General features: G+C 38.9%; 3 protein-coding genes across 7 annotated transcripts; all 3 read left to right on the top strand.

Moving 5' to 3' along the window:
* The first annotated feature begins 1,894 nt into the window (after window positions 1–1,894).
* Window positions 1,895–3,194, top strand: LOC111230589 (apolipoprotein A-IV-like). Its single transcript, XM_022757374.1, has 3 exons — window positions 1,895–1,946; window positions 2,033–2,183; window positions 2,512–3,194. The coding sequence occupies exons 1-3, from the start codon at window positions 1,907–1,909 to the stop codon at window positions 3,089–3,091; spliced, it is 771 nt and encodes a 256-aa protein (XP_022613095.1). The 5' UTR covers window positions 1,895–1,906; the 3' UTR covers window positions 3,092–3,194.
* Window positions 3,195–5,134: 1,940 nt separating this feature from the next.
* LOC111230606 (apolipoprotein Eb-like) lies at window positions 5,135–9,247 on the top strand. 2 transcript variants are annotated; one of them, XM_022757399.1, is made up of 5 exons: window positions 5,135–5,233; window positions 5,529–5,592; window positions 6,172–6,313; window positions 6,455–6,742; window positions 8,782–9,247. In XM_022757399.1, exons 2-5 carry the CDS (start codon window positions 5,550–5,552, stop codon window positions 9,086–9,088), a joined length of 780 nt encoding a protein of 259 aa, XP_022613120.1. In that variant the 5' UTR covers window positions 5,135–5,233; window positions 5,529–5,549; the 3' UTR covers window positions 9,089–9,247. The 2 variants fall into 2 exon arrangements, with proteins under 2 accessions (XP_022613120.1, XP_022613121.1); XM_022757400.1 differs by lacking the exon at window positions 5,135–5,233 and adding an exon at window positions 5,251–5,274.
* Window positions 9,248–9,999: 752 nt separating this feature from the next.
* On the top strand, window positions 10,000–18,053 carry msto1 (misato 1, mitochondrial distribution and morphology regulator). Of its 4 annotated transcripts, none has more exons than XM_022757403.1 (14): window positions 10,000–10,188; window positions 11,224–11,353; window positions 11,524–11,593; window positions 11,804–11,879; window positions 12,211–12,268; window positions 12,358–12,511; window positions 13,579–13,693; window positions 14,197–14,331; window positions 14,427–14,579; window positions 14,998–15,129; window positions 15,869–16,053; window positions 16,435–16,539; window positions 16,627–16,739; window positions 17,386–18,053. In XM_022757403.1, the coding sequence occupies exons 1-14, from the start codon at window positions 10,105–10,107 to the stop codon at window positions 17,643–17,645; spliced, it is 1,770 nt and encodes a 589-aa protein (XP_022613124.1). In that variant the 5' UTR covers window positions 10,000–10,104; the 3' UTR covers window positions 17,646–18,053. The 4 variants fall into 4 exon arrangements, with proteins under 4 accessions (XP_022613124.1, XP_022613123.1, XP_022613125.1 ...); XM_022757402.1 differs by having other exon boundaries at window positions 12,355–12,511; XM_022757404.1 differs by lacking the exon at window positions 14,998–15,129 and having other exon boundaries at window positions 12,355–12,511.
* Window positions 18,054–24,697: the final 6,644 nt, after the last annotated feature.

The raw sequence follows: 24,697 nt of genomic DNA, 5'->3' as shown, positions 1-24,697 counted from the left end.
CTCAGCACAGCAGTTTTCTGTTCACGCTTTAACAGACTCATCTCACACACTTTCCTCCAGAGCCACAAACGGCTCCATGAAACTTCTTTTTCACATTTACAGTCGGACTCTGAGAGCTGTGATGTAAATACACACATCAAATCACATGACCACAAAACAAACCAGGTCAGTTGGTGAATGAAAACAGAAGAATCAGTTTTAGTCTCTATTCTTTAAGTCTGTCTTCATGTGTCTTTGAGGGATATAATAATGTTAATGTGTGTTTCCCACCTGACCTCTGGTGACCTCTGAGTGGCCACAGAGCACCGTCACCACTGAGTCACAACACTTCACCTACACAGCTGTAACACTGATAGAAGATCTACTGATATTAGGATCATTAAAAACAACTTCTGATTTTGTATTTTAATCAGAGTGAGACGTCTTTCTCCAGCTCCCTGAGGATCTGCCTCAAGGTCTGTGAGTGCGTCACATGAAACCAGCCTGGTGTTAATCAGTGTTTCTGTTATCAGTGCGAGGAGGAAACTGCTGCATAAGGAAACAAACCGTAACCATCTGCAGGTCAGAGGAACAACTGGACCAAAGTCCTGCTCACACCTCGCTGACCTACAAACCCCCGACAACAAGATCGACAACGCTGAAGTCGATCGATTAGTTAAAACTACAGAGTAAACGAGTTTTAATCGGTAACAGAGTGAAATATTAATAATCACATGATCTTACTCTGAGTTTCTGTCACAGCTGATCACACATGAGAAACCAACGTTCACGTCTCATTAAATCAACTCTGGGATTCTTCTGGTTTTATTCAGATGTTTTATAGATGATAATGTTTGTGTGATTGTTCTTCAACAGTTTATTAATGTGATCAGTAATAAATTATATTATCAACCAGTTTAGTTCAGTTTTAGTTGATATGTGTGTTTATGTGTCTCTTATATTTGATATAATAGTACAGTATGTGCTATTATATAAAATATATATACAATATGTTCCTTTTTCTTTTTTAGGCTTTTTATCAACATGATAAAGTCTGGTCCTCAGGCTGTGACTACAACTATAAATATAAATACAAATATAAATATAACTATCAATATAAATATAACTATATTACATAACTGACTTTAACTAACAGATGGATCTCCATGACGTGGTTCATTCTTATTCCCCTCAGGATGAACTGTAATAACCTTGGTGATCCACTTTTCTTCTTATGTCATCATCAGGTCAAAACATAAATGTCTTCATTATTTTAAATACCTACAACATTAATAACATTTAATAACATAACAACCTTTAACATGGAAAAAAACTGAAGAAATCTCAGGAAGAGAAACAGGAAGGAAACGCTGAAAATAAAACTGAAAACCAAAACCAGGCTGTAAAACAGATGTAAGATAAATTATTAGATTAAACATAAAAACATTGAGACATAAAATAAAAAAAGTGAAAGAGAAGCATCAAAAACCTGAGAGCAAGAACAGATGTGTGTGCACATACAGATGCACACAATGTCACACTGATCAATTCTTTATCTAGAGAATCACAAGCTGAGACTCAACAGCAGCTGCTCCCTCAACAAAGACGGAATTAAACCCAATAAATCAGCTGAGAGTAGATGTCTGTGTTTCAGGTGTAAAACAACATGTATGTGAGGTTTGGTCAGACGTGCTGATGATGTGTCTGATGTGGAAGCAGCAGCAGTGACAGCTCGACACTCGGCTCTGGACTTTACTCTGTTCCCGCCACACGGATCAGCTGCCTATAAATACAGAGCGGTGAGCAGGACGCTCACAGACTCCAGCTCAGGTAAGACACCGGTCCCTGTCACTCCTGCTGTTCTGAGATACCACAGAGAAGCACAGAGAGATAATGAGCATGTTTCCTTTCAGCCGCAGAATCAGTCATGAAGCTCCTAGTGCTCCTCGTGCTCGCTGTGTTCACAGGTTCGATCCCCGTTTCTGCTGGAAACTTTTTCTAGGTGTTAAAGCTTCAACAACATGTGACAGTGAAAGCTCTTCTGTTCCTTCAGGTTGCAATGCGAACCTCGTGTGGCAGAGTCCCCCCCAACGCCAGGTGGACATGGTCAAAGATGCTTTCTGGGACTACGTTGCCAGGGCAACCATGACCGCCGAGGACTCCCTGAAGCAGATCAGACGGTCTGAGCTGGGGAGGGACGTGAAGTAAGAAGTGATATTTTACTGTTTGAGATGTCAGTGAGAGAAAGAGTGATCATCACTGTTTGTCTGACCAGTGACCGAACAACACACTCAGCAACATCAGATTCAATTCATCAATCAATCGTCAATCAATTTTCTCAGTGAGCCCCGCCCACTTTAGAGCAACAAGGAGACCGGAGGAAAAAAGATGTTAAAACTGATTAAACTTTAAGTGAAAGTAGGAAACTGATGGAGAAAAAGTGTCCAGGTCCTTTAAAAAGAAACATTTCTGTTGATTTAGTTTGTAATGTTTTAAAGTCAGATTTCACACACAGACTTTCTGTCTCTGCAGCAGCCTGATCTCTGAGAGCACCGACGCCGTCAACAAGTTCACCGACGCTCTGCGGACTCAGGTGGCTCCTCTCACCCAGGACCTCATGTCTAAGTTTACCCAGGAGGCCGAGCAGCTGAAGGCCCGTCTGGAGAAAGATCTGACCACCGTGAGCGCCGGCCTGAAGCCCTACGCCGAGGAGCTGGTGGCACGCCTCCAGAAGCAGGTGGAGGAGCTGAGGAGGGAGGCGACCCCCTACGCTGAGGCCATGGACCCAGAGGCCCTGAAGGCCGTGCTGCTGCAGAAGAGCCAGGAGCTGAAGGGCCAGCTGGACGTGAGCGTGCAGCAGCTGCAGGCCCAGATGGTTCCCTACACCCAGGAGATGAAGCAGAAGATGGAGCAGAGTCTGGAGGAGTTTCAGACCAGCATGATCCCCCTGACCCAGAACTTCCAGACCCAGCTGACGCAGAAGACCCAGGAGCTCCAGCAGAACCTGGCTCCATACGGAGAGGAGCTGAAGGACAAGCTGGACACCGACGTCCAGAACCTGAAGAAGCAGCTGGCTGCTCTGTGGGAGTCCTTCACTCAGCTGACCCAGTAAACAAACAGCTGATCCGTCGTCACTGATCTCTGGTGGAGAGAGTCCAGTAGCTCATGTTCTTTATGTTTATACAGTATTCTGTCTTTTGTGTGACTGTTTACAACTGGAAGTTTTTTCTGTCAAACAATAAATAGGTTCAAGGAATTTTATTTTGTCACGAAACTTTTCTTTATATTTGAAATGAAAAACTTTAAAAGCTTTAAAAACAAAACAAACACAATCATTAAGAAAAGACATTGAGTGTCTGTAAGGACTGAACAGCTGATCAATAAACACTGAGGTTCTGTATCACTCACTGAAGAAGGTTAAAGTGAAGTTACAACTGGTGAAAAGTTGAATTCATAAACAGTGAATGAAGCATTGATCTCTTCAACACTCATGTTTTCACTGCTACAGCTGATCAGGCTGCTGTGACACAGACTGATGGTTTAAACAAACATTATTCTTCATCACTGACACTGACGAGTCCCGTTGTTGACGTCTGCTCATGTTACTGTCACAGCGTCGTATTTACTCCTGTTGGTCAGAAACATCACGTCACCTTGATTTTCTCCACAGAGCAGCAGCTGCTGCTTCAGATCAACAGGAGAATTAAAGAAATAAACACGTTAAAATCAAATCAGAAGAAACACAAAAAGTTCAAATGCAAAATAAAGAGTTCATCAGGCAACAAACAGCAGGTGGCATGTGTAAGCTTCACTGTGAAAACAACAACAACAACAACAACAACAATAATAATAATAATGATAACATATCAACGTTTTGTAAGTTTATTGGCTGGTTTCCACTGCTGCGTCACTTTTTAGATGATGATGATGATGATGATGTAGAAAGTCTTGAGTCAACCTGAATCATGTCAGACATCCTGAATATAAACAGCCTCAGTCTGTGGCTCCCAAACTGTGACTCGCCAAAATAAAACTACCTCATTGGTTGAATTCCCTTCTGTTATTTAAAGGACCAGTGTCCAGGATTCACAGGATGTGATGGAGCGGCTTCTCTTCTGCACAGTCCGCCATGTTGCACCGCCATGTTTCTACAGACTATGGTGGCCCTGAGAGCTCAACACATGCAAACACACAATTCAATTCAAAGTGAGCTGCAAGTGCTCACAACACAGCGGAAGTGTTTCCAGGGGACACTAAAAAGGGACGGACCCGGCTGAGACGCACAGTGTTTCTGACTTGTTGTGGTCTGTGCTGCGTGGTTGTGTGTGTGTTGGTGTGTGTGTGAGGATCTGCAGCTCATGTGTCAAACTGATGATTGAGCTTCAGGGCCACCGTACCAAACCAGACACCAGCTCTAGAGGAGGTCACCTGCAGGCCGCCGTAGTTTCTCCTACCTGCTCAGAGAAGATGCTGGAGGCCACTGAGTCCTTCACACTGCTCCTTTAATTTACTTTTAAAGATGAAATGATCCAGTAATTTACAAGATCAGAGGAAATAAATTCTGAAAACCTCTGACTCGTCTCACACCTCTGAGATCTTACTCGAGTGTCAGCGTTAGAAAACCTTTGACTTGTTCATGTTAATGCTCTGAAGGTCTCACACACTGTCCATGAATCTGCTTTAATGCCTCATGGCTGTTTATTTTACCAGCTGCACTGAAGGTATTTCCACCTTTACAGGGTTATTGATTGATCAGTGTGGACGGGGGTGGATTATTGGAAGTTGTCCCATCTTATAAAACATGCAGGATCAGACTCTGAACCACAGCAGCTGAACAGTGATTTGTATGAGCCGAGTGACTTTTGTCCTTGTTCCTGTTGCTCTATCAGCAGCTCTGTGTTTGTGACAGTCTGATTATGTGACGGAGCAGCTGCAGCGTTTTTACTCTTCAGACACAGTCACAGTTTATTGAAGGATCTGTGTGAAACTGTTGAAGCGTTCCTCCTCAGAGGTTTCAGAAGCAGCTGAGATCAGATGCTTCGGCCTGTGTTTGCCTGTGAACTCTCCCTCTGTGACGTGGAGCCGAAATAACACACACAGCAATAAAATCTGACAACAACACAGTTCACGCTGGGAACTTCGGACGCAGGTCAGCGATCTTCCTGACGTTTATTGGATCACATCAAATCACCTGCAGAGTATAAATACAGAGTGAAGAGCTCAGTCGGTCACAGACGTCATCAGGATCACCCAGGTGAGACTCGCACTTTCTACCAACCTGAAACCGCTGCTCAGGTGGACCAACATTTTAATTGTTTTAAATGTTTAAGCATTATTTTTTATTTAAAGTAAAAATATAAAGAGTTTGATTTTTTTGATTTAATTACTGAATAAAACAAAGACGCAGAAAATCCTGATTCAGATGTTAAATCTGAATTAAAAATGTCTTGAAATTAATAATAATAATAATTTGTAAGTAAACAGTTTTTTCTAAAGCCTGTGTGTCAGTGTTGAGATCTGTGTTGTTTATTTCTGGTGTCATATTCCAGGTGTCCATTTGTCTGGTCATCATGAAGGTCTTTGCAGTAATCCTTGTCCTGGCAGTTTTATCAGGTAAGTTCAAAATCTCACGTACAAACAAAAACTTCTCATTGACACAGTTAGTGAAGAAGAAAAAGAAACGCAAACACAAACATTGATTAGAAAATACAATTTGTGAATAAAATGTGAGAGAGCTGCAGTAAAAGAGGGAAAGAAGGAAAGAAGGAAAGAAGGAAAGAAGGAAAGAAAGAAAGAAGGAAAGAAGGAAAGAAGGAAAGAAGGAAAGAAGGAAAGAAAGAAAGAAGGAAAGAAGGAAAGAAAGAAAGAAGGAAAGAAGGAAAGAAGGAAAGAAGGAAAGAAAGAAAGAAAGAAAGAAGGAAAGAAGGAAAGAAGGAAAGAAGGAAAGAAAGAAAGAAGGAAAGAAAGAAAGAAAGAAAGAAGGAAAGAAGGAAAGAAGGAAAGAAGGAAAGAAGGAAAGAAAGAAAGAAGGAAAGAAGGAAAGAAGGAAAGAAGGAGGGAGGACAGAAGATTTATTGCGTCTCTTTTCCTCAGACTGGAAAGCGGTCTGTCCTCCTCTGTGCTCATGTGGTTCAGATCTAAAAGCTGAAGGTTTGTTTCTTCCATGATGCTTGTTTCTCCTTGCTGAACCAGGCTGCCATGCCAGGAGCGTCCCTCAGAAAACCTCGTGGGAGGAGGCGCTGGACGACTTTCAGACGTACTTCACAGACCTGAGCTCGAAGGCGGATGAGATGGTGAAGGACGCGAGGAGTTCTCAGATCGGCAGAGAGCTGGAGTGAGTTCAGTAATGACTCATATCGTACATAACTGTATGACCTTATGACCTCACACTGATTCACTCAGTCTGAACCCCCCTCAGACTACTTCACAAAAACACCAACATAACCCCTAAAACCATCTGCCCCCCCCCTCACAGCACCCTGATTCAGGACAGCATGTCGGAGCTGACCATGTACAGGGACGACGTGCAGACCAAGCTGGCCCCCTACACCCAGGAGGCCGCAGAGCGTCTGGGCACAGACCTGCAGCAGCTGGGCGACAAGCTCCGCGACCACCTGGGGGAGGCCCGGGAGCAGATGGAGAAATACCACCAGGAGCTGCAGACCATGATGGAGCAGAACGTAGAAGACGTCAGGGTCCGAGTCAACGCCTACTCCCGCAAGCTGAAGAAACGCCTCAACAAGGACACACAGGAGATCAAGAGGTGAGGGGGGGGGGCACTGAGGGGGGGGGGCACTGGAGGATGATGGGAAACTGTGTCCAGTGAGAGGCTCAGATAGTTTTACAAACTAAACTTTCTCTCATGGAAGATTTTCAAAAACTTCTACAAAAGAATTACACTTTGATTTTTCAGCTGCTTCCTCAAACACTTTGTATTGATCTGTATTTAAATTCTGATTCATGTTTTAATTGTCATATTGTTTGTTTTTGATAGTATTGATTGATAGTGAAAGATCCTGGTGGAATAAAGTGAATTCATTTGAAAATTCTGCAGTTGCAGTAACAAATTGATTAGTTGATCGATTGGAAATCCCTCGTCTAATTGATGATTTGATTTCCAGTATTTTTCAAGCAAAACAAATTCACAAATATTATAATATATTGTTTATCATGGGTTTATATCTTCAGGTTTTGAACTGTGGTGAGGGAAAAAAACAATAATGAGCGTTTTCTTTTACTATTTACAACATTATAGGACAAAAAGTTTAATCATGTAATCGTCAAAATAACTGGATTATTTGATAATGAAAATAATCATCATTCGCTGCTCCGGAATACACTCAATTCTTTATGTGTGTTATTTGTTGCTGTTGTTATTATGAGACAAATATTCTATATATTCATGTTCTTTATGATGTGATTGTTTTTTTAAATGGTTGATTTCCCTTTATCTGCTTCTGACAGAAAATCTGTTTTTTTAATCTTATTTTTTAAATATTTCTTCAGACAGAAACATTAAACTGTGAAAACACCAGGGACACAGATGGAAATGAATCCAGGGGCCAGTTGCACAAAACACCTCAAGTTTTCTATTTAAGAATGACACTCAAGGTTTCCCCTCAGCTGGGGGAGGTACTTAAGGGTGTTGCAGAGAATCTCTTAAAAGGTTTCCTTAGTTAAGGAAAAAAGTTCATTAATTTACAGCAGGGAAAGAGATTTTACTGCAGTTTCCTTGGAGACCGTTTGTTTGCATTAGCTTAAACCTTTTATCAAAGAAGTCAGGAACATTAAAGGAGTGTGATGTTTTGACCAGAACTTCACAGGAACTTCATGGAAACCTTAAGGAGAAGATTGAACCCTCTCATACTGTTCATGTTTCTGCCTTCACACTAAGAACTGCTCATAATAAGTGTCTCATAATAATATAGAACTACAGATTTATGTAGAAAGTATAAACAGAGAAAAACATCCACTGCTCCGTCTGTCTGCTGCCATAAGCTCAGTCAGTGAAGTGGCAGCTCAGGTTCCTTTATAATCTTATAATCTTCTATTTTCATTTTTGTGTATTTTGGATCACTTTAGGAAAAAGTCATAAAAGACATTTAAAGTATTTTTACTGCTGTTAAATGTCAGAACGGGTCAAATCTGACCTGAACAGTATTCAAGGGTTAAAGGTGCTTTTATTTAAAGGGAACCTCAATTCAGTTAAGGAAGAAAATTTACAGCAGAAAAGTTCTACTGTTTCCATGGAGACAGTTGATTTGCTGCCATTAGTACTTGTGATAGGCCGACCTGTTATTTCTTTTGTGAAGAAGGTAACATTAAAGACGCACTTTTATCTCATCCTCCTGTTGTTTTGGCGGGAACTTACTCACCAGGTGACCTTTGGTCTCTGAGGTGTTTAACTGCCTCCTTTAATATAAAACTAAGATAAGGAGAAAACATTAAATACGTAAGTGAACATTTTAAGGAAACCTTAAGGAGAAGCATTCAGGTGCAGTTTTTATTTTAAGGAAACCTTTACTCAGACTTTGAGGAAAATCTTATTTTATCAGCACCTGAACTTTTAAGTAAATGTTGCTGATAATGTTTATGTTCTTTTGTTTAAGTTTGATTTTGAATGGACCTGTAAAAGTATTTTTAAAGCTGCAGTCCCACATTACACAATAACACCTGGGTGTTTTATATGATGATGATGATGATGATGATGATGATGATGATGATGATTGATGATGATGATGATGATGATGTGTTCCTCCAAGTTTGAGTCTCATGGTAAACGACCCTCCGTCCTTCCCTCAGACATGTCTCTGACTACATGGAAACCCTTCAGTCCAGAACCTCAGACAACGTGGAGGAGATGAGGACACGCTTCGACCCTTACTTCACTCAGGTGCGAGACAACGCTCAGGCCAAGATCACCACCCTGAACGACCTGCTGAAGTCCCAGGTGGACGACATGAAGGACAGGATCCAGCTCACAGCCGAAGGCGTCAAGGAGTCCTTTGAGAAAACGGCCACCGACATGAGGTCCACCCTGGGGGAGAAGATGGAGGAGGTCCGCAGCTGGTTTCAGCCTTACATCTCCGTCTTCACTGACAACCTGTAAAACCTGAAATCAATAATCAATAATCTGGCCTGACTCAGTTGATCCACCAGAGTCTGTGAGAAAAGCCACCTGAGAATCTCAGATATGAAAAGTCTTTGTTTCATCACTGATGTCCACCACAGTCTGAAGTGTCTCTAATAAAAACCAGCTGCTCACACACGTGTAGAGAATCATTGATCATCAATAACATGTTTATGTTTTCAGATATTAGATGATTAAATTCAGCAGATGTAGGATTTGGCTGAAAACAAATCATGACTGCACCAAGGTTGGTTCATTTTCCTACAAAATAAAACTTATTAGAAAAATGATGATTTATTGATTCATTTTATTCATTGATTATTTACAAATACGTTTTATTATTTTAATAAACTGCTTGTTTTATTTTGATTAGTAGTTTTCTTTGGCTTAACTTATTTGAAACTGTAGCTATAGATCAGCTTCCGTTTTGTTTACAGGAACTTCATTTCCTGTCTTTAGTGGTTTTGTGGGACTTTACTCTTAAACTAAAAAAAACTCTAAATCTAATTTGTCCGTTGACTTTTTTTCCCTGGGTTAATGTGTGTTACTCCCCTCATGAACATAAACAGTAAAATAAAATATTTTGAACTTTTATTCCTTTTCTGGGGGGGGTCTACTATAACATAAAGCTGCGCATGCGCAGCAACAACTCTCATTTTCACTCTGAGGAAAAACAAAATATAAAATCTTTTCTTGAAACATGAGAAAAGATGCAGGTTGATGAACATCATCAGTGTGACGGATGTTTGGCTGTTTACGGCACATGTGAAGCTGAGGCGCAGTGAAACCGAGCTACCAGTCTTACGTCATTCATACATCCAATCACATTTCGTCTTACTTTCCTTTCAGCCAATAGAAATAAGGCGTTCACATGAGAACCGCCCCTCCCCCTCTGGGTTAGTGTGTCTCTGTTCAGTGTTGTCATTTCCAACATGTCCATCAAACCCGGAGAACAGAGTTTCATGTCTTCTGTTTCTGAGCGTTGATCCGTCACGATGAGCGGCCTCTGTAGAGAAGTCATCACTCTGCAGCTCGGACACTATTCCAACTTTGTGGGGACTCACTGGTGGAACTTACAGGTGAGGAGAGCTAGCGGCTAATGCTAAGCTAAGCTAGCTAGCGATAGCTCTGCATGTGTGAGACTTTAGAAACTGTCGCTGTTTCTGCAGCAGGAAAGTGGATATTATGATGTTTGTAAACACACAGAGGAGGAGACGTGATTTAATAAAGTTTATTACAGCAGTTAAAACATAGAAATAGCGTTAGCCACCAGATTTAATGAAGCTAACGCTGCTAATGATCCAGTGTCAGGACAGAAAATCTCTTTATTCTCTTCATTTAGTGAAATTCTTGCGCAGAAGATTCAGATGAATCTCTTCACAGGTTAAATGAAAAAGTAGTTAGAGTAGAGTCAGACTTTATTGATCCTTGGGGAGAAATTCATAAGTTATCCAGCAGCAGATAAAGTAGTTTAAATGAGCTCCAGCTGCAACATTAAAGTAATCCACACATTCATGCATCAATAATTATATGTCAGTAATATCATAAACAGTGCTGTGTAAATGTATTAGGCACGAAAAGTAAAGTGTGGATCTTCAGCTTTTAAAAATAATGTTTGAATTTATAAATGAACTTCATAAAAACTGCAGGAAACAGAAAAAACACTTTTAAAACTGACTTTAAAACAGCATCAGCTCTCCTCAGTACACCTGCACACAGGTGTGTTCCAGCATCTTGGAGAACCTGCATCATGTGATCCAGACTGACTCCATGATGTAGATCTGCTCTCTGTGGGGTCGGACTCCTTGTTAAGCTTCTTCTTCTTCTTCTTCTTCTTCTTCTTCTCCTTCTCCTCCTCCTCCTCCTCCTCCTCCTCCTCCTCCTCCTTCTTCTTCTTCTTCTTCTTCTCCTTCTTCTTCTTCTCCTTCTTCTCCTTCTTCTTCTTCTTCTTCTTCTTCTTCTTCTTCTCTCTAAAGATGGCTCTTTATGACCCTCCCAAGACGTCTCCCTGATGATGTCGTGTGATAAGAAACTAAACATCTATCTAAGCGCAGTACTGTATGTTAGCTTCAACTCTGGCAGATAAATAAAGATGATCTTCTCTGTGTTCCCAGGATGCATCTCTGTCATACGACCCCGAGACGCCACTGGGTGAGATCCAGAACGATGTCGTGTTTCGTGAGGGACAGACTCTGGGCGGACACGTCACCTACACACCTCGCCTCATCGCCATGGATCTCAAAGGTAAAGCGTCCTCTGTGCTCCTGGAGTTTATTTTAACAGCAACGTTAAGCTGATTTATTCCTGCTGTTGTGACTGAAACGTTTCGAGGTAAATCTAAAGACTGAATGCAAAGATTTCTGTTGTCATCAGTTGAACTGACGCTGCTGTTTGATGCTCCGTCTCTACGACAGGAAGTCTGCGGACTCTGCGTCAGGAGGGAAGTCTGTATGACCCAGGCAAAGACACGTCAGCTGTCACATGGTAAATCAGCAGATCCAACGAATCCTTTTGATTTAAACTGCACACTACATGTATATTCTGTGTTTGATAATAGTACATACAGAGAATCGTCACTGACAGAGCTACAGTTTTAGGTTTACTCAATTATTTCATATTGAAAAATGCTTTTTTCTTATGAATGTTTGAATCTGTTGCACTGCTATAAAATGTAAAGTGTGCTCTGTGTTGGAGGGAGGGGAGCCTCATGATGCATAAAGAAAGTCCTCCTGCTAAGAACTCCTTCCTGGAGGATCTGGACAAACTGGATGTGAGTATTAATGTTGGAAATGAAAAACTGAGCTGCAGCTTAATGATTCATGACATTTATCATGAGTGTTGAGACAGTGAGGTCAAGCTGAGAGTCTGAGCAGCTTCAGCCTGTGAAGACGTTTAAGGTGAACTGATCCAATGATAGTGCGTCAAAGTATCTGGTAGTGAACTTAGTGATTTTTATGTTTTATATTTTTATAATGATCTGAAGAAAACCAAAGATCATCGCTCATGAAAACATCAGCTGGTAAATGGCTGTTTTTTGCTGCTTGACATGAACATCCTCACACAGTTCAGTGTCTGGTCCTAACACTGGTCTTTGTTTCTAGAAGGGAGAGATACTCGCTGAGGCTGATTTCTCCTGCAGCTCTCAGCCTCAGCGCTCAGGTAAATGAAACCTCAACAAACCTGCTGTAACCTCAGTTAGACTAAATATGATCCGATCGACACGTCTCTGTCTGTCTCCCTCCCAGCAGCAGCTTCACTGAGTGTGGACACAGTGAACAGTCGGCTGGCTCAGGTCCAGAAGGGCTACAGGCTGGAGGGCAACGTGAAGGTGTGGTCCGACTTCCTCCGGATCCACCTGCACCCCCGCACCATCTCCGTCATCCACCAGTACAACCACGACGGGTAAAGAGCGCCGCCACACCTCGTACATGCTGCTGAACAGAAGGAAGGAAAACTTGGGTCATTATTGATATAATTACTGTGATGATGAGATTAAAAAGAGGAAGACAGAATAAACCTCATCTGAAATCTGCAGAACAAACTCTGGTTAGTTTTGATCATCAGACAATAACATGGAGAATCAGAAAAATAAAGTGTAGTCGACTGATTGTGCATTAAATACCAAAAGAAAATGAAAAACAGTATCACAGTTTTATATTAACATGTAGAAAAGTGCAATTAGAAAATACTTTTAAGTGACAACAAAAGTCTGATTCAGTAGCTGCAGTTCCTTCAATACAAGTTTCACTCACGTAAAAAAACATGTTTATTATTTATTAAATGTTTTAAAGGACGAAGTATTTCCTTTATCGGTTGAGAAGAATGAACATTTAAAAATCAGTGACTGAAGCTGAAAACAGACTGTTTGTCTTGACTCAGGAAAAGTTGTTTTATGAATTCACATGATTTTTCAAAAGACAGCGACGAGAATTTGAAATGTTCACAGCAAAACTGATGTTTTACAAATCAACACATTCTGCCCTCTCTCAGTTAAAACAAACTTCCTTCACATGAAAACATGACGAGTAGTTGCAAATCTAAACTTCATTTTGTTCTCGTTCTCCGCTGCTTCATATCTCTTTACATGACGCAGCATGTTTAAAAGTAAAGTCTAAATGCAGCTGAAGCCTGAGGTGAAGACCCGGGTCAAGGATCAAGAACCTCATCACTTCAAACCAAGAACCAGCCGACGTCAGACTGATTGTTCAGTACCTGCGTTTCTCCAGCAGATGTCAGGCTTTAATAAAACAGAGTTTAATCATTAAGTGTGATGCAGCTCAGTGATGTCACAGCAGCTGATTTACCTTTTAACAGCTGAACAGAAACACAGGTGTGACCGTATCACGGCAGTTACAAGTTTTCCTCCTAACTCATTCAAACTGCAGACTTCCTCCTCTTTAACTCTGTGAGTTTAATAAACCAGTTATTACTAGTATATTCAGACATTATACCTGTGTGGGGGGGTGCAGGGAGGCTCACCGGCTGGAGGCCTTCGGTCAGGGGGAGGCTCTGCTGCAGGGGGCGGTGCTGGAGGACCTGGAGGACAAACTGCACTTCTTTGTGGAGGAGTGTGATTATCTTCAGGTAATTCTGTGTCTCACTCTTTTCTTTGTGTTGACCTTTATGAAATATTAATTTGTTCTGTAACAAATTCATTTTATAATATCACTGATGCTCTTAGTTCCTAACCAACCTACACATGTAACTGCTGCAGGTCAGAGAGCTTAAATATGAAGAGAAACATTTCAGATGAAATACAGTAAATTTCTTCTATATTTCTTCACAATAAAAATGTGGAAAAAAATGACTTTCTGACTGTCTTGTATATATTTGTATTTTCCTATAATATTTCTTAAGTTTTATTGTAAATATTTTATTTTAATGTTAAATTTTTCTTTTCATATTTAAGCTCTCTGACCTGCAGCACCTGCTTGTTTTACCTTAGTTTATATTTATGTTATTCTTCCTATGTTCGTCGTCATCTGGATAAATATGAATAAAGATCATTATTGTCCCAGATTTGTTTTGCACGTATATTTTCCACATCACAACATTCTGATCTGTTTGTGTTTTATATGAATCCTCAGGGTTTCCAGGTGCTGTGTGACATGGCTGATGGCTTTGCAGGCCTGGGGTCAAAGGTCACAGAGATGCTGCTGGACTCTTACAGCGGGAGAGGCATCCTGACCTGGGGGTTAGCTCCTGTCAGTCACCCCAACTCAGTGAGTGTCAGACTGAGTGTTGTTGTTGTTGTGCGTCTGTGTTAAATGAGCCGTTTTGTTAACGAGCGTCGTGTCGTCGTGTGTTTCACCTCCAGACTCCAGTGAAGGACTTTTATCACCTGTTGAACTGCACCTTAGCGACTGCTCACCTGTCCAGTCACAGCTCTTTCTTCTGCCCGCTGACTCTGAGAGGTGGCCTGGGCAGACGGCCCCCCTCCCCCACAGCCTTCCCCCACCTCAACTACGATGTGAGGCTTTTCATTTTATTTTAAATCTAAGTGTATTAGCACGTTTTAGTTGTTTTTTAGTCTTTTTAAGTGATTTAAAGCCAATTTTGATATTTTGACTCATGTTTAAATATTTAAGACATGGTCAGGGCCGCATTTAGACATTTTAATTGACTTGGTTTTAATTAAATTCAAGTTAAACATTTACATTAAATTTACAGAAATATGATGATGAATGGAAATAAAAGGATCATAAAACCGTCTTTTCACCACTCGTTTGGACTAAAACTGGATTATAACTAAACTTCTTTAATGTTTAGATGTGATTAAGGACATTGTAAGACTCACCTTGTTATATGTACACAGATGTTCATGTATGTATGTAAAGTTAGAATCTGAGCTCGTCTTGTCTAAAGACAGATGTTGTCCTCTGTCCCAGCCCTCACTGTGGTACCACTCCAGCTCAGTCCTGGCTCTGGCTCTGGACGCCCTCACGCTGCCGTACAGGCTGAGGAACAACAGCGCCCCCATGTGGCAGGTGGCCGACACTCTGGCCGTGTCGGGGAGGAAGGTGACTGTTACTGACCTTTACTGCCTGTTAGTGACTGTTGGTGACTGTTGGTGACTGTTGTTGGTGACTGTTACTGACTGTTACTGACTGTTGGTGACTGTTACTGACTGTTACTGACTGTTGGTGATTGTTGGTGACTGTTACTGACTGTTACTGACTGTTGGTGACTGTTACTGACTGTTACTGACTGTTCGTGACTGTTACTGCCTGTTGGTGACTGTTACTGACTGTTGGTGACTGTTACTGACTGTTACTGACTGTTGGTGATTGTTGGTGACTGTTACTGACTGTTCGTGACTGTTACTGCCTGTTACTGACTGTTACTGCCTGTTGGTGACTGTTACTGCCTGTTGGTGACTGTTACTGACTGTTGGTGACTGTTACAGCCTGTTACAGCCTGTTACTGACTGTTGGTGACTGTTGACTGTTACGGCCTGTTACTGCTGCTTCAGTATGAAGTACAGTGTCACATACAGGAAACAGTCAGTAGAACGAGACACTTGATGGAAAAGCTGTAAATGAGATTTTTAACATTTTTGATCTTGAATGACCTTTAATGACAGATCTACTGCAGGATTTACCAAATGTGTAAACAAAATCAATAAATCAATAATAAGATAAATAAATAAATAAACACATTAGTCACAGATCTTACCTCAGTACGACTGATTCACCTGCAGGATGGAAAAAGCCTTTCTTTAGTTTTCCCGCCCATTCATGCTGTTCGTTTAAATTAAAGGTGGTTGCTGCTTACGGCGCCGTCCCCTTTCCCATGATGCACGGCAGCTCGCTCCCTGACGCCCTCAGCGCCTGCACAGACGCTCTGCCCTGGAAACCTCTGTCGGCGTGCTCTGAGCCGGGCGACGGTCGATGTTACGCCCAGTGGGCGACGCTCAAAGGCTTCGAGGGCCAGCGACTCATCAGGTCAGAAATCGATCAATAAATACGTCACGTACCATTTATGTTTTATTTATAATAACCTTATTTTATTTATATATCACATGCAGACAAGCAGACAGAGGCAGTTGAAATGTCTTACTGAGAAAATGAGAAGTCAGACTTAAACAAACTGAACCTGGACTCGAGGTCTTGTTTTGAGTTTGACCACCACACGTTTCTGAGCAACTCTGTTATTGTATTGAAATTGAGGTTATTGATCAGTGAAGCTGCTGAAACACCTGAAGTCAACAGGCTGCAAGTGCATTAAATAAATAATGAAGGAAGAAAATGACTAATGAAACCATCATATTAGAAATGAAATGTGTTCTTCATGTGTTGCTGACTTGATGATTTTCCCTCCTTCAGCGCTCTGACTCCAGGGACTAAACCTCCCTCTCCTCTGCACAGCCTCCACAGTGGGGAGGACGTCCTGGCGTCCTACATCAGATCTTTCTATCCCACGTCTCCTCTGTGAGTCTCTACACTGATGAATGTTTTTAACTCTTTAATCCCCAACAGGACATGTATTTTAACCCCCCCCCCCCCCTGTCCTCTCAGCGCTCTGCGGCTGGTGTCGACTCCCAGTAAACTGACACCACCGTTCCCTCAGATCTTCCCTCGCTCCCTCGATGATCAGGGTTTCCTTCAGAGCCAGCCCCCCGCACTCGGCTGTGAGTTTATTTATATTCTATTTTTATTTGCTACTAAAACATTTCTCTCTGCGTCTTGTTTAGTTTTGTGTCGATGAATAAACAAACAAACAAAGGAAAAATAGAAATGTCCAGTGAACCTGTCCGACATCACAGTCACATGAAGAATCATCGTCCTTGTACAATAAACATTAAAACAGTGTCCATGAGTTTGTTTCCGTGGCACCATCACCACATCCATCCCTCCACATTCATGACTGCCACCACCTCAGAGACGTCTATTTCCAGATGCTAATAACATGTTGGAACGGACAGTACACAAAAATTAAAGATTGTGTTCATTCAGTCTCTTGCAATGAGTGAAATCACAGAAACTTTCCCCATTTATCTTTGTCTTTTTGACCTGACCCAGTTCTGAAACCGGCTCCTGAAATAGTTCTGCAGCGTATCTGTTTGCCAGTCATGATACTTGAGTTAGCTAAAGGTTTTACCATATCTCGAAGGGTTTGGGGTTTCAGAGTTTATAATCTATCCTGCTGTTTCTGTGATATATTGGTGGATTCTGGCCCAAAAGGCTTGTATCTGTGGGTGTGTCTCCTACCACCCCATTAAGAGATTTTTCTTCCATGGATGTGACAGTTATAAAGTTTCACTCTCCTCTCTGCAGCGCCGGCCTCTGTGGTTTCCTCTGTACCCGTCCTGACGTCCCTCCAGTCGGGGCCTGTTCTCGGCTCGTGGCTCTCGGAGCTGCACCGTGGCGCAAGCACCTTTGACATCCGCCGCGTGGCCCCCAGCTTCCTCTCCCAGGGGCCCGAAATGGCCGACTACGAGGAAGCCCTGGAGCAGCTGCGCCTGTTGTCGCGGTGTTACAGAGATGACAGTGGTGGCGTGATGCGCTCTTCCTCTGAAGAGGATGATGATGACTGACATGGACAGTAGACTGATAATACAGACACAGCTGTGCCTCTGGTTACTGAAGGAGCAGGACTGAATCACATGGTGACACATATGGAATGACATCTAAATCAATATTCAATAAACACATAAATAAGCTCTGAAATAAATAAATTAGGTAACAAAGGTCAAAATATATACATACATGTAAATATATAAATGAGTAAATAGCTATATAAATCAATAAATAAATTGCTTTTTGTTTTAAAAATGTTTCAGTGCTGTTGCTTTGGTCTGAATCTGTGAGATAACCACGCCCCCTCATTTGAATATAACAGATGCAAATAAAAAGCTGGGAAATTAATGTGGTATTAAAAAATAAAAGTCTCCAGAAATAAGTATGAATGTCATTTTTAAAATACAAAGCAATTTTATGTATTTTTTTACTCACTGATATATTTATATTTACATTTATTTATATATTTTAACATTTATTACCTAATTTACTTATTTAAGGATTTATTTCATAGCTGTATTTATTAAATATTGATTTAAATGGTATTCCATAAACAAAGAGGTTAAAGTTTCTTTTGAGTTGAAATAAACTGATAAAACTAAGATGCAGAAGAGGGTCTATGAATGAATTAGACCTCTGACGAGGGACATGTCTAATATTGAGTGAAATCATGGATGTAGTAACGTGAATGTCAGGACGACGGTTACATTTCCTCAAATGTTTGTAATTAAATGTGTTTTATACTAAAATCACTGATTTATATAAATAGATGCAGTTTTCACATGAAGCTCTGACCATTCATTCATTTTGACTGATGAGCACAGATGTTCACACAGTGCAGTGTATGTCAACTAGAGTTCTCATTGGCTGAGTCAATTAAGAAAGTATTTCCCTGATCAAACAAATACTTAATATTGCTACTAAATATCAAAATTGAAATTAATCCAGTTGGCTAACCCTTTAACTGACACATAGCCACCATGTAATTGACCACTGCACCAGTTTGAAATTAGAAAATGGTTTAATGTATGTAAAGAATGAGGCTGATGATTCTCTAATTTTCACTCTTTATTGTCGACAAATCTCAAAAACACCAAAACCAACAGTCCCCTAATCTGTAGCACTTACACCAAAGACCTTTTATTCCTACTGCAGACAAAAATAAAAAGTCCTAAAAAGTCATAGTAAGTCATAAAAAAGTCATAGTATAGTAAGGCATAAAAATGTGTGTATGGGTGTATTTACATTTAAATGAAAGTATGCACAGTAACAGCTCAAAGAGTAAAACTGTAAGTATAGTATTGTGAAGATCCCTCCACCGGGGCACTATGTGTGCCTGTTTCTTTTTGTCACTTTCTCTTTCAGGCACTCAGTACAGGGATCAGGATCAGCCTGATGCGGTGCACCTGGATCCGGTGTGAAGCGTTAAGGTTTCCCCATTCAGTCCTAACCCTCCTGGCACCCCAGATGAAAGCTGTGGCCTTTATTTTATTTATTGTTTTTTAGTTATTGGTCGGCCTACAACTCATTTTCCTTTGTGTAAATAAATTATTAGAATCTTACCTGCCAACTCATGTTGTCTCTCCTTTCTGGTTGTTCAGCCATTGAGCCAGGCTGTGACCATATAGTAAGACATAAAAAGTCTTACTATAAGTCATGAAAAAGTCATAGTATAGTATGTCATAAAAAGTCATAGTAAGTTATAAAAAGTCATATTATAGTAAGTAAGGTATAAAAAATCGTAATATATTAAGGTATGAAAGTCATAGTATAGTAAGACATAAGAAGTCAAAGTATAGTAAGTCATAACAAGTCAGTGTAGCAATTCATTGAAAAGTCAGAGTATATATAGAAAGGTATAAAAACTCATAGTAAATCATAAAAAGTCATAACAGCAAAATAGAAAAAGTCATTGTAATTCATTTAAAGTCATAATATCGTAAGGTACAAAAATTCATTGTAGAGTAAGGTGTAAAAACTCATAGTAAATCATAATAAGTCACACAATGAGTCACAAAAGGTCATAGTATGCCATAAAAAGTCATACTATAGTTATTTATAAAAAATCATAGTATCGTAAGTCATCAAAAGTCACAGGATAGTAATTCATTCAAAAAAGTCATAAAACATAATTTTACAGTAAAGCATCCAAATATATACTATAGAAATGCATAAAAAGTCATAGTACGATCAAGCATGAAAAGTCATATTATAGTAAGGTATAAAAAGTCATATTATAGTGAGGCAGAAAAAGTCATACTATAGTAAGTTATAAGGTCATGAAAGGTTGTATTATAGTAATCCATGAAAGTCACAGTATTGTAAGGCATAAAAAGTCATAAAAACTTCATAGTATAGTGAGGCATAAAAAGTCATGAAAAGTCATGGTATAGTAAGCATGAAAAGTCATACTAAAGTAAGTCCTCAAAAGTCATAGTATAGTAAGCATAAAATACATGAAAAGTCATAATACAGTAAGGCATACAAAGTTATAAAAGTCATAGTACAGTAAGGCATAAGAAGTCATGGTATAATAAAGTATAAAAGCCATGAAGTCATAGTATAGTAAGGCATACGAAGTCATAGTATAGTAAGGTATAAAAGTCATAAAAAGTCATAATATAGTAAGGCATAAAAACTCATAAAAAGTCATAGTATAGTAAGGCATAGAAAGTCATAAAAACTTCATAGTATAGTAAGGCATAAAAACTCATAAAAAGTCATAGTATAGTAAGGCAGAAAAGTCATAAAACAGTAAGTCCTTAAAAGTCATAGTATAGTAAGCATAAAAGACATGAAAAGTCATAATTCAGTAAGGCATACAAAGTTATACAAGTCATAGTACAGTAAGGCATAAGAAGTCATAAAAAGTCATAGTATAGTGAGCATAAAAAGTCATAATAAAGTAAGTCCTTAAAAGTCATAGTATAATAAGGTATAAAAAGTCATAGTATAGTAAGGCATAAAAGCCATGAAGTCATAGTATAGTAAGGCATAAGAAGTCATAAAAACATCATAGTATAGTAAGGCATAAAAAGTCATAAAAACTTCATAATATAGTAAGGCATAAAAACTCATAAAAAGTCATAGTATAGTAAGGCAGAAAAGTCATAAAAAGTTATAGTATAGTAAGGCATAAAAAGTCATAAAAACTTAATATATTAAGGCATAAAAAGTCATAAAAAGTCATAGTATAGTAAGGCATAAAAAGTCATAAAAACTTCATAGTATAGTAAGGCATAAAAAGTCATAAATAGTCATAGTATAGTAAGGCATAAAAAGTCATAAAAAGTCATAGTATAGTAAGGCAGAAAAGTCATAAAAAGTTATAGTATAGTAAGACATAAAAAGTCATAAAAACATCATAATATAGTAAGGAATAAAAAGTCATAGATTGGTAAGGCACAAAGTCATAAAAAGTCATAATATAGTGAGCATAAAAAGTCATGAAAACGTCATAGTATAGTGAGGCATAAAAAGTCATAAAAAGGTCATAGTATAGTAAGGCATAAAAAGTCATAGAATGGTAGGGCAGAAAAATTCATAAAAAGTTATAATATAGTAAGGCATAAAAAGTCATGAAAACGTCATAGTATAGTGAGGCATAAAAAGTCATAAAAAGGTCATAGTATAGTAAGGCATAAAAAGTCATAGAATGGTAAGGCATAAAAAGTCATAATATAGTAAGCATAAAAAGTCATACTAAAGTAAGTACTCAAAAGTCATAGTATAGTAAGGCATAAAAGACATGAAAAGTCATAATACAGTAAGGCATACAAAGTTATACAAGTCAAAGTACAGTAAGGCACAAAAAGTCATAAAAACTTCATAGTATAGTAAGGCATAAAAAGTCATAGTATAGTAAGGCATAAAAATTCATAAAAAGTCATAGTATAGGCATATAAATTCATAAAAAGTCATTGTATAGTAAGGCGTGAAAATTTATAAAAAAAAGTCATAGTATAGTAGTATAGTAAGGCATGAAAGGCATAAAAACTCAGTATAGTAAGGCATGAAAGGCATAAAAACTCAGTATAGTAAGGCATGAAAGGCATAAAAACTCAGTATAGTAAGGCATGAAAGGCATAAAAACTCAGTATAGTAAGGCATGAAAGGCATAAAAACTCAGTATAGTAAGGCATGAAAGGCATAAAAACTCAGTATAGTAAGGCATGAAAGGCATAAAAACTCAGTATAGTAAGGCATGAAAGGCATAAAAACTCAGTATAGTAAGGCATGAAAGGCATAAAAACTCAGTATAGTAAGGCATGAAAGGCATAAAAACTCAGTATAGTAAGGCATGAAAGGCATAAAAACTCAGTATAGTAAGGCATGAAAGGCATAAAAACTCAGTATAGTAAGGCATGAAAGGCATAAAAACTCAGTATAGTAAGGCATGAAAGGCATAAAAACTCAGTATAGTAAGGCATGAAAGGCATAAAAACTCAGTATAGTAAGGCATGAAAGGCATAAAAACTCAGTATAGTAAGGCATGAAAGGCATAAAAACTCAGTATAGTAAGGCATGAAAGGCATAAAAACTCAGTATAGTAAGGCATGAAAGGCATAAAAACTCAGTATAGTAAGGCATGAAAGGCATAAAAACTCAGTATAGTAAGGCATGAAAGGCATAAAAACTCAGTATAGTAAGGCATGAAAGGCATAAAAACTCAGTATAGTAAGGCATGAAAGGCATAAAAACTCAGTATAGTAAGGCATGAAAGGCATAAAAACTCAGTATAGTAAGGCATGAAAGGCATAAAAACTCAGTATAGTAAGGCATGAAAGGCATAAAAACTCAGTATAGTAAGGCATGAAAGGCATAAAAACTCAGTATAGTAAGGCATGAAAGGCATAAAAACTCAGTATAGTAAGGCATGAAAGGCATAAAAACTCAGTATAGTAAGGCATGAAAGGCATAAAAACTCAGTATAGTAAGGCATGAAAGGCATAAAAACTCAGTATAGTAAGGCATGAAAGGCATAAAAACTCAGTATAGTAAGGCATGAAAGGCATAAAAACTCAGTATAGTAAGGCATGAAAGGCATAAAAACTCAGTATAGTAAGGCATGAAAGGCATAAAAACTCAGTATAGTAAGGCATGAAAGGCATAAAAACTCAGTATAGTAAGGCATGAAAGGCATAAAAACTCAGTATAGTAAGGCATGAAAGGCATAAAAACTCAGTATAGTAAGGCATGAAAGGCATAAAAACTCAGTATAGTAAGGCATGAAAGGCATAAAAACTCAGTATAGTAAGGCATGAAAGGCATAAAAACTCAGTATAGTAAGGCATGAAAGGCATAAAAACTCAGTATAGTAAGGCATGAAAGGCATAAAAACTCAGTATAGTAAGGCATGAAAGGCATAAAAACTCAGTATAGTAAGGCATGAAAGGCATAAAAACTCAGTATAGTAAGGCATGAAAGGCATAAAAACTCAGTATAGTAAGGCATGAAAGGCATAAAAACTCAGTATAGTAAGGCATGAAAGGCATAAAAACTCAGTATAGTAAGGCATGAAAGGCATAAAAACTCAGTATAGTAAGGCATGAAAGGCATAAAAACTCAGTATAGTAAGGCATGAAAGGCATAAAAACTCAGTATAGTAAGGCATGAAAGGCATAAAAACTCAGTATAGTAAGGCATGAAAGGCATAAAAACTCAGTATAGTAAGGCATGAAAGGCATAAAAACTCAGTATAGTAAGGCATGAAAGGCATAAAAACTCAGTATAGTAAGGCATGAAAGGCATAAAAACTCAGTATAGTAAGGCATGAAAGGCATAAAAACTCAGTATAGTAAGGCATGAAAGGCATAAAAACTCAGTATAGTAAGGCATGAAAGGCATAAAAACTCAGTATAGTAAGGCATGAAAGGCATAAAAACTCAGTATAGTAAGGCATGAAAGGCATAAAAACTCAGTATAGTAAGGCATGAAAGGCATAAAAACTCAGTATAGTAAGGCATGAAAGGCATAAAAACTCAGTATAGTAAGGCATGAAAGGCATAAAAACTCAGTATAGTAAGGCATGAAAGGCATAAAAACTCAGTATAGTAAGGCATGAAAGGCATAAAAACTCAGTATAGTAAGGCATGAAAGGCATAAAAACTCAGTATAGTAAGGCATGAAAGGCATAAAAACTCAGTATAGTAAGGCATGAAAGGCATAAAAACTCAGTATAGTAAGGCATGAAAGGCATAAAAACTCAGTATAGTAAGGCATGAAAGGCATAAAAACTCAGTATAGTAAGGCATGAAAGGCATAAAAACTCAGTATAGTAAGGCATGAAAGGCATAAAAACTCAGTATAGTAAGGCATGAAAGGCATAAAAACTCAGTATAGTAAGGCATGAAAGGCATAAAAACTCAGTATAGTAAGGCATGAAAGGCATAAAAACTCAGTATAGTAAGGCATGAAAGGCATAAAAACTCAGTATAGTAAGGCATGAAAGGCATAAAAACTCAGTATAGTAAGGCATGAAAGGCATAAAAACTCAGTATAGTAAGGCATGAAAGGCATAAAAACTCAGTATAGTAAGGCATGAAAGGCATAAAAACTCAGTATAGTAAGGCATGAAAGGCATAAAAACTCAGTATAGTAAGGCATGAAAGGCATAAAAACTCAGTATAGTAAGGCATGAAAGGCATAAAAACTCAGTATAGTAAGGCATGAAAGGCATAAAAACTCAGTATAGTAAGGCATGAAAGGCATAAAAACTCAGTATAGTAAGGCATGAAAGGCATAAAAACTCAGTATAGTAAGGCATGAAAGGCATAAAAACTCAGTATAGTAAGGCATGAAAGGCATAAAAACTCAGTATAGTAAGGCATAAAAAGTAATAAAAACGTCATAGTATAGTGAGGCATAAAAAGTCATAGTATAGTAAGGTATAAAAATTCAGAAAAGGTCACAGTATAGTAAGGCATAAAAATTCATAAAAAGTCATAGTATAGTAAGGCATGAAAATTTATAAAAAAAAAAGTCATAGTATAGTAAGGCATAAAAAGTCATAAAAAGTCATAGTATAGTAAGGTATAAAAATTCATAAAAAGTCATAGTATAGTAAGGC

This window comes from Seriola dumerili, unplaced genomic scaffold (genome assembly GCF_002260705.1).
Source record: "Seriola dumerili isolate Sdu_G_001 unplaced genomic scaffold, Sdu_1.0 BDQW01000273.1, whole genome shotgun sequence".
Classification (NCBI taxonomy): domain Eukaryota; kingdom Metazoa; phylum Chordata; class Actinopteri; order Carangiformes; family Carangidae; genus Seriola; species Seriola dumerili.
Note: the sequence above shows the minus strand (reverse complement) of the source record. Positions and strands in the feature narration are given on the sequence as shown.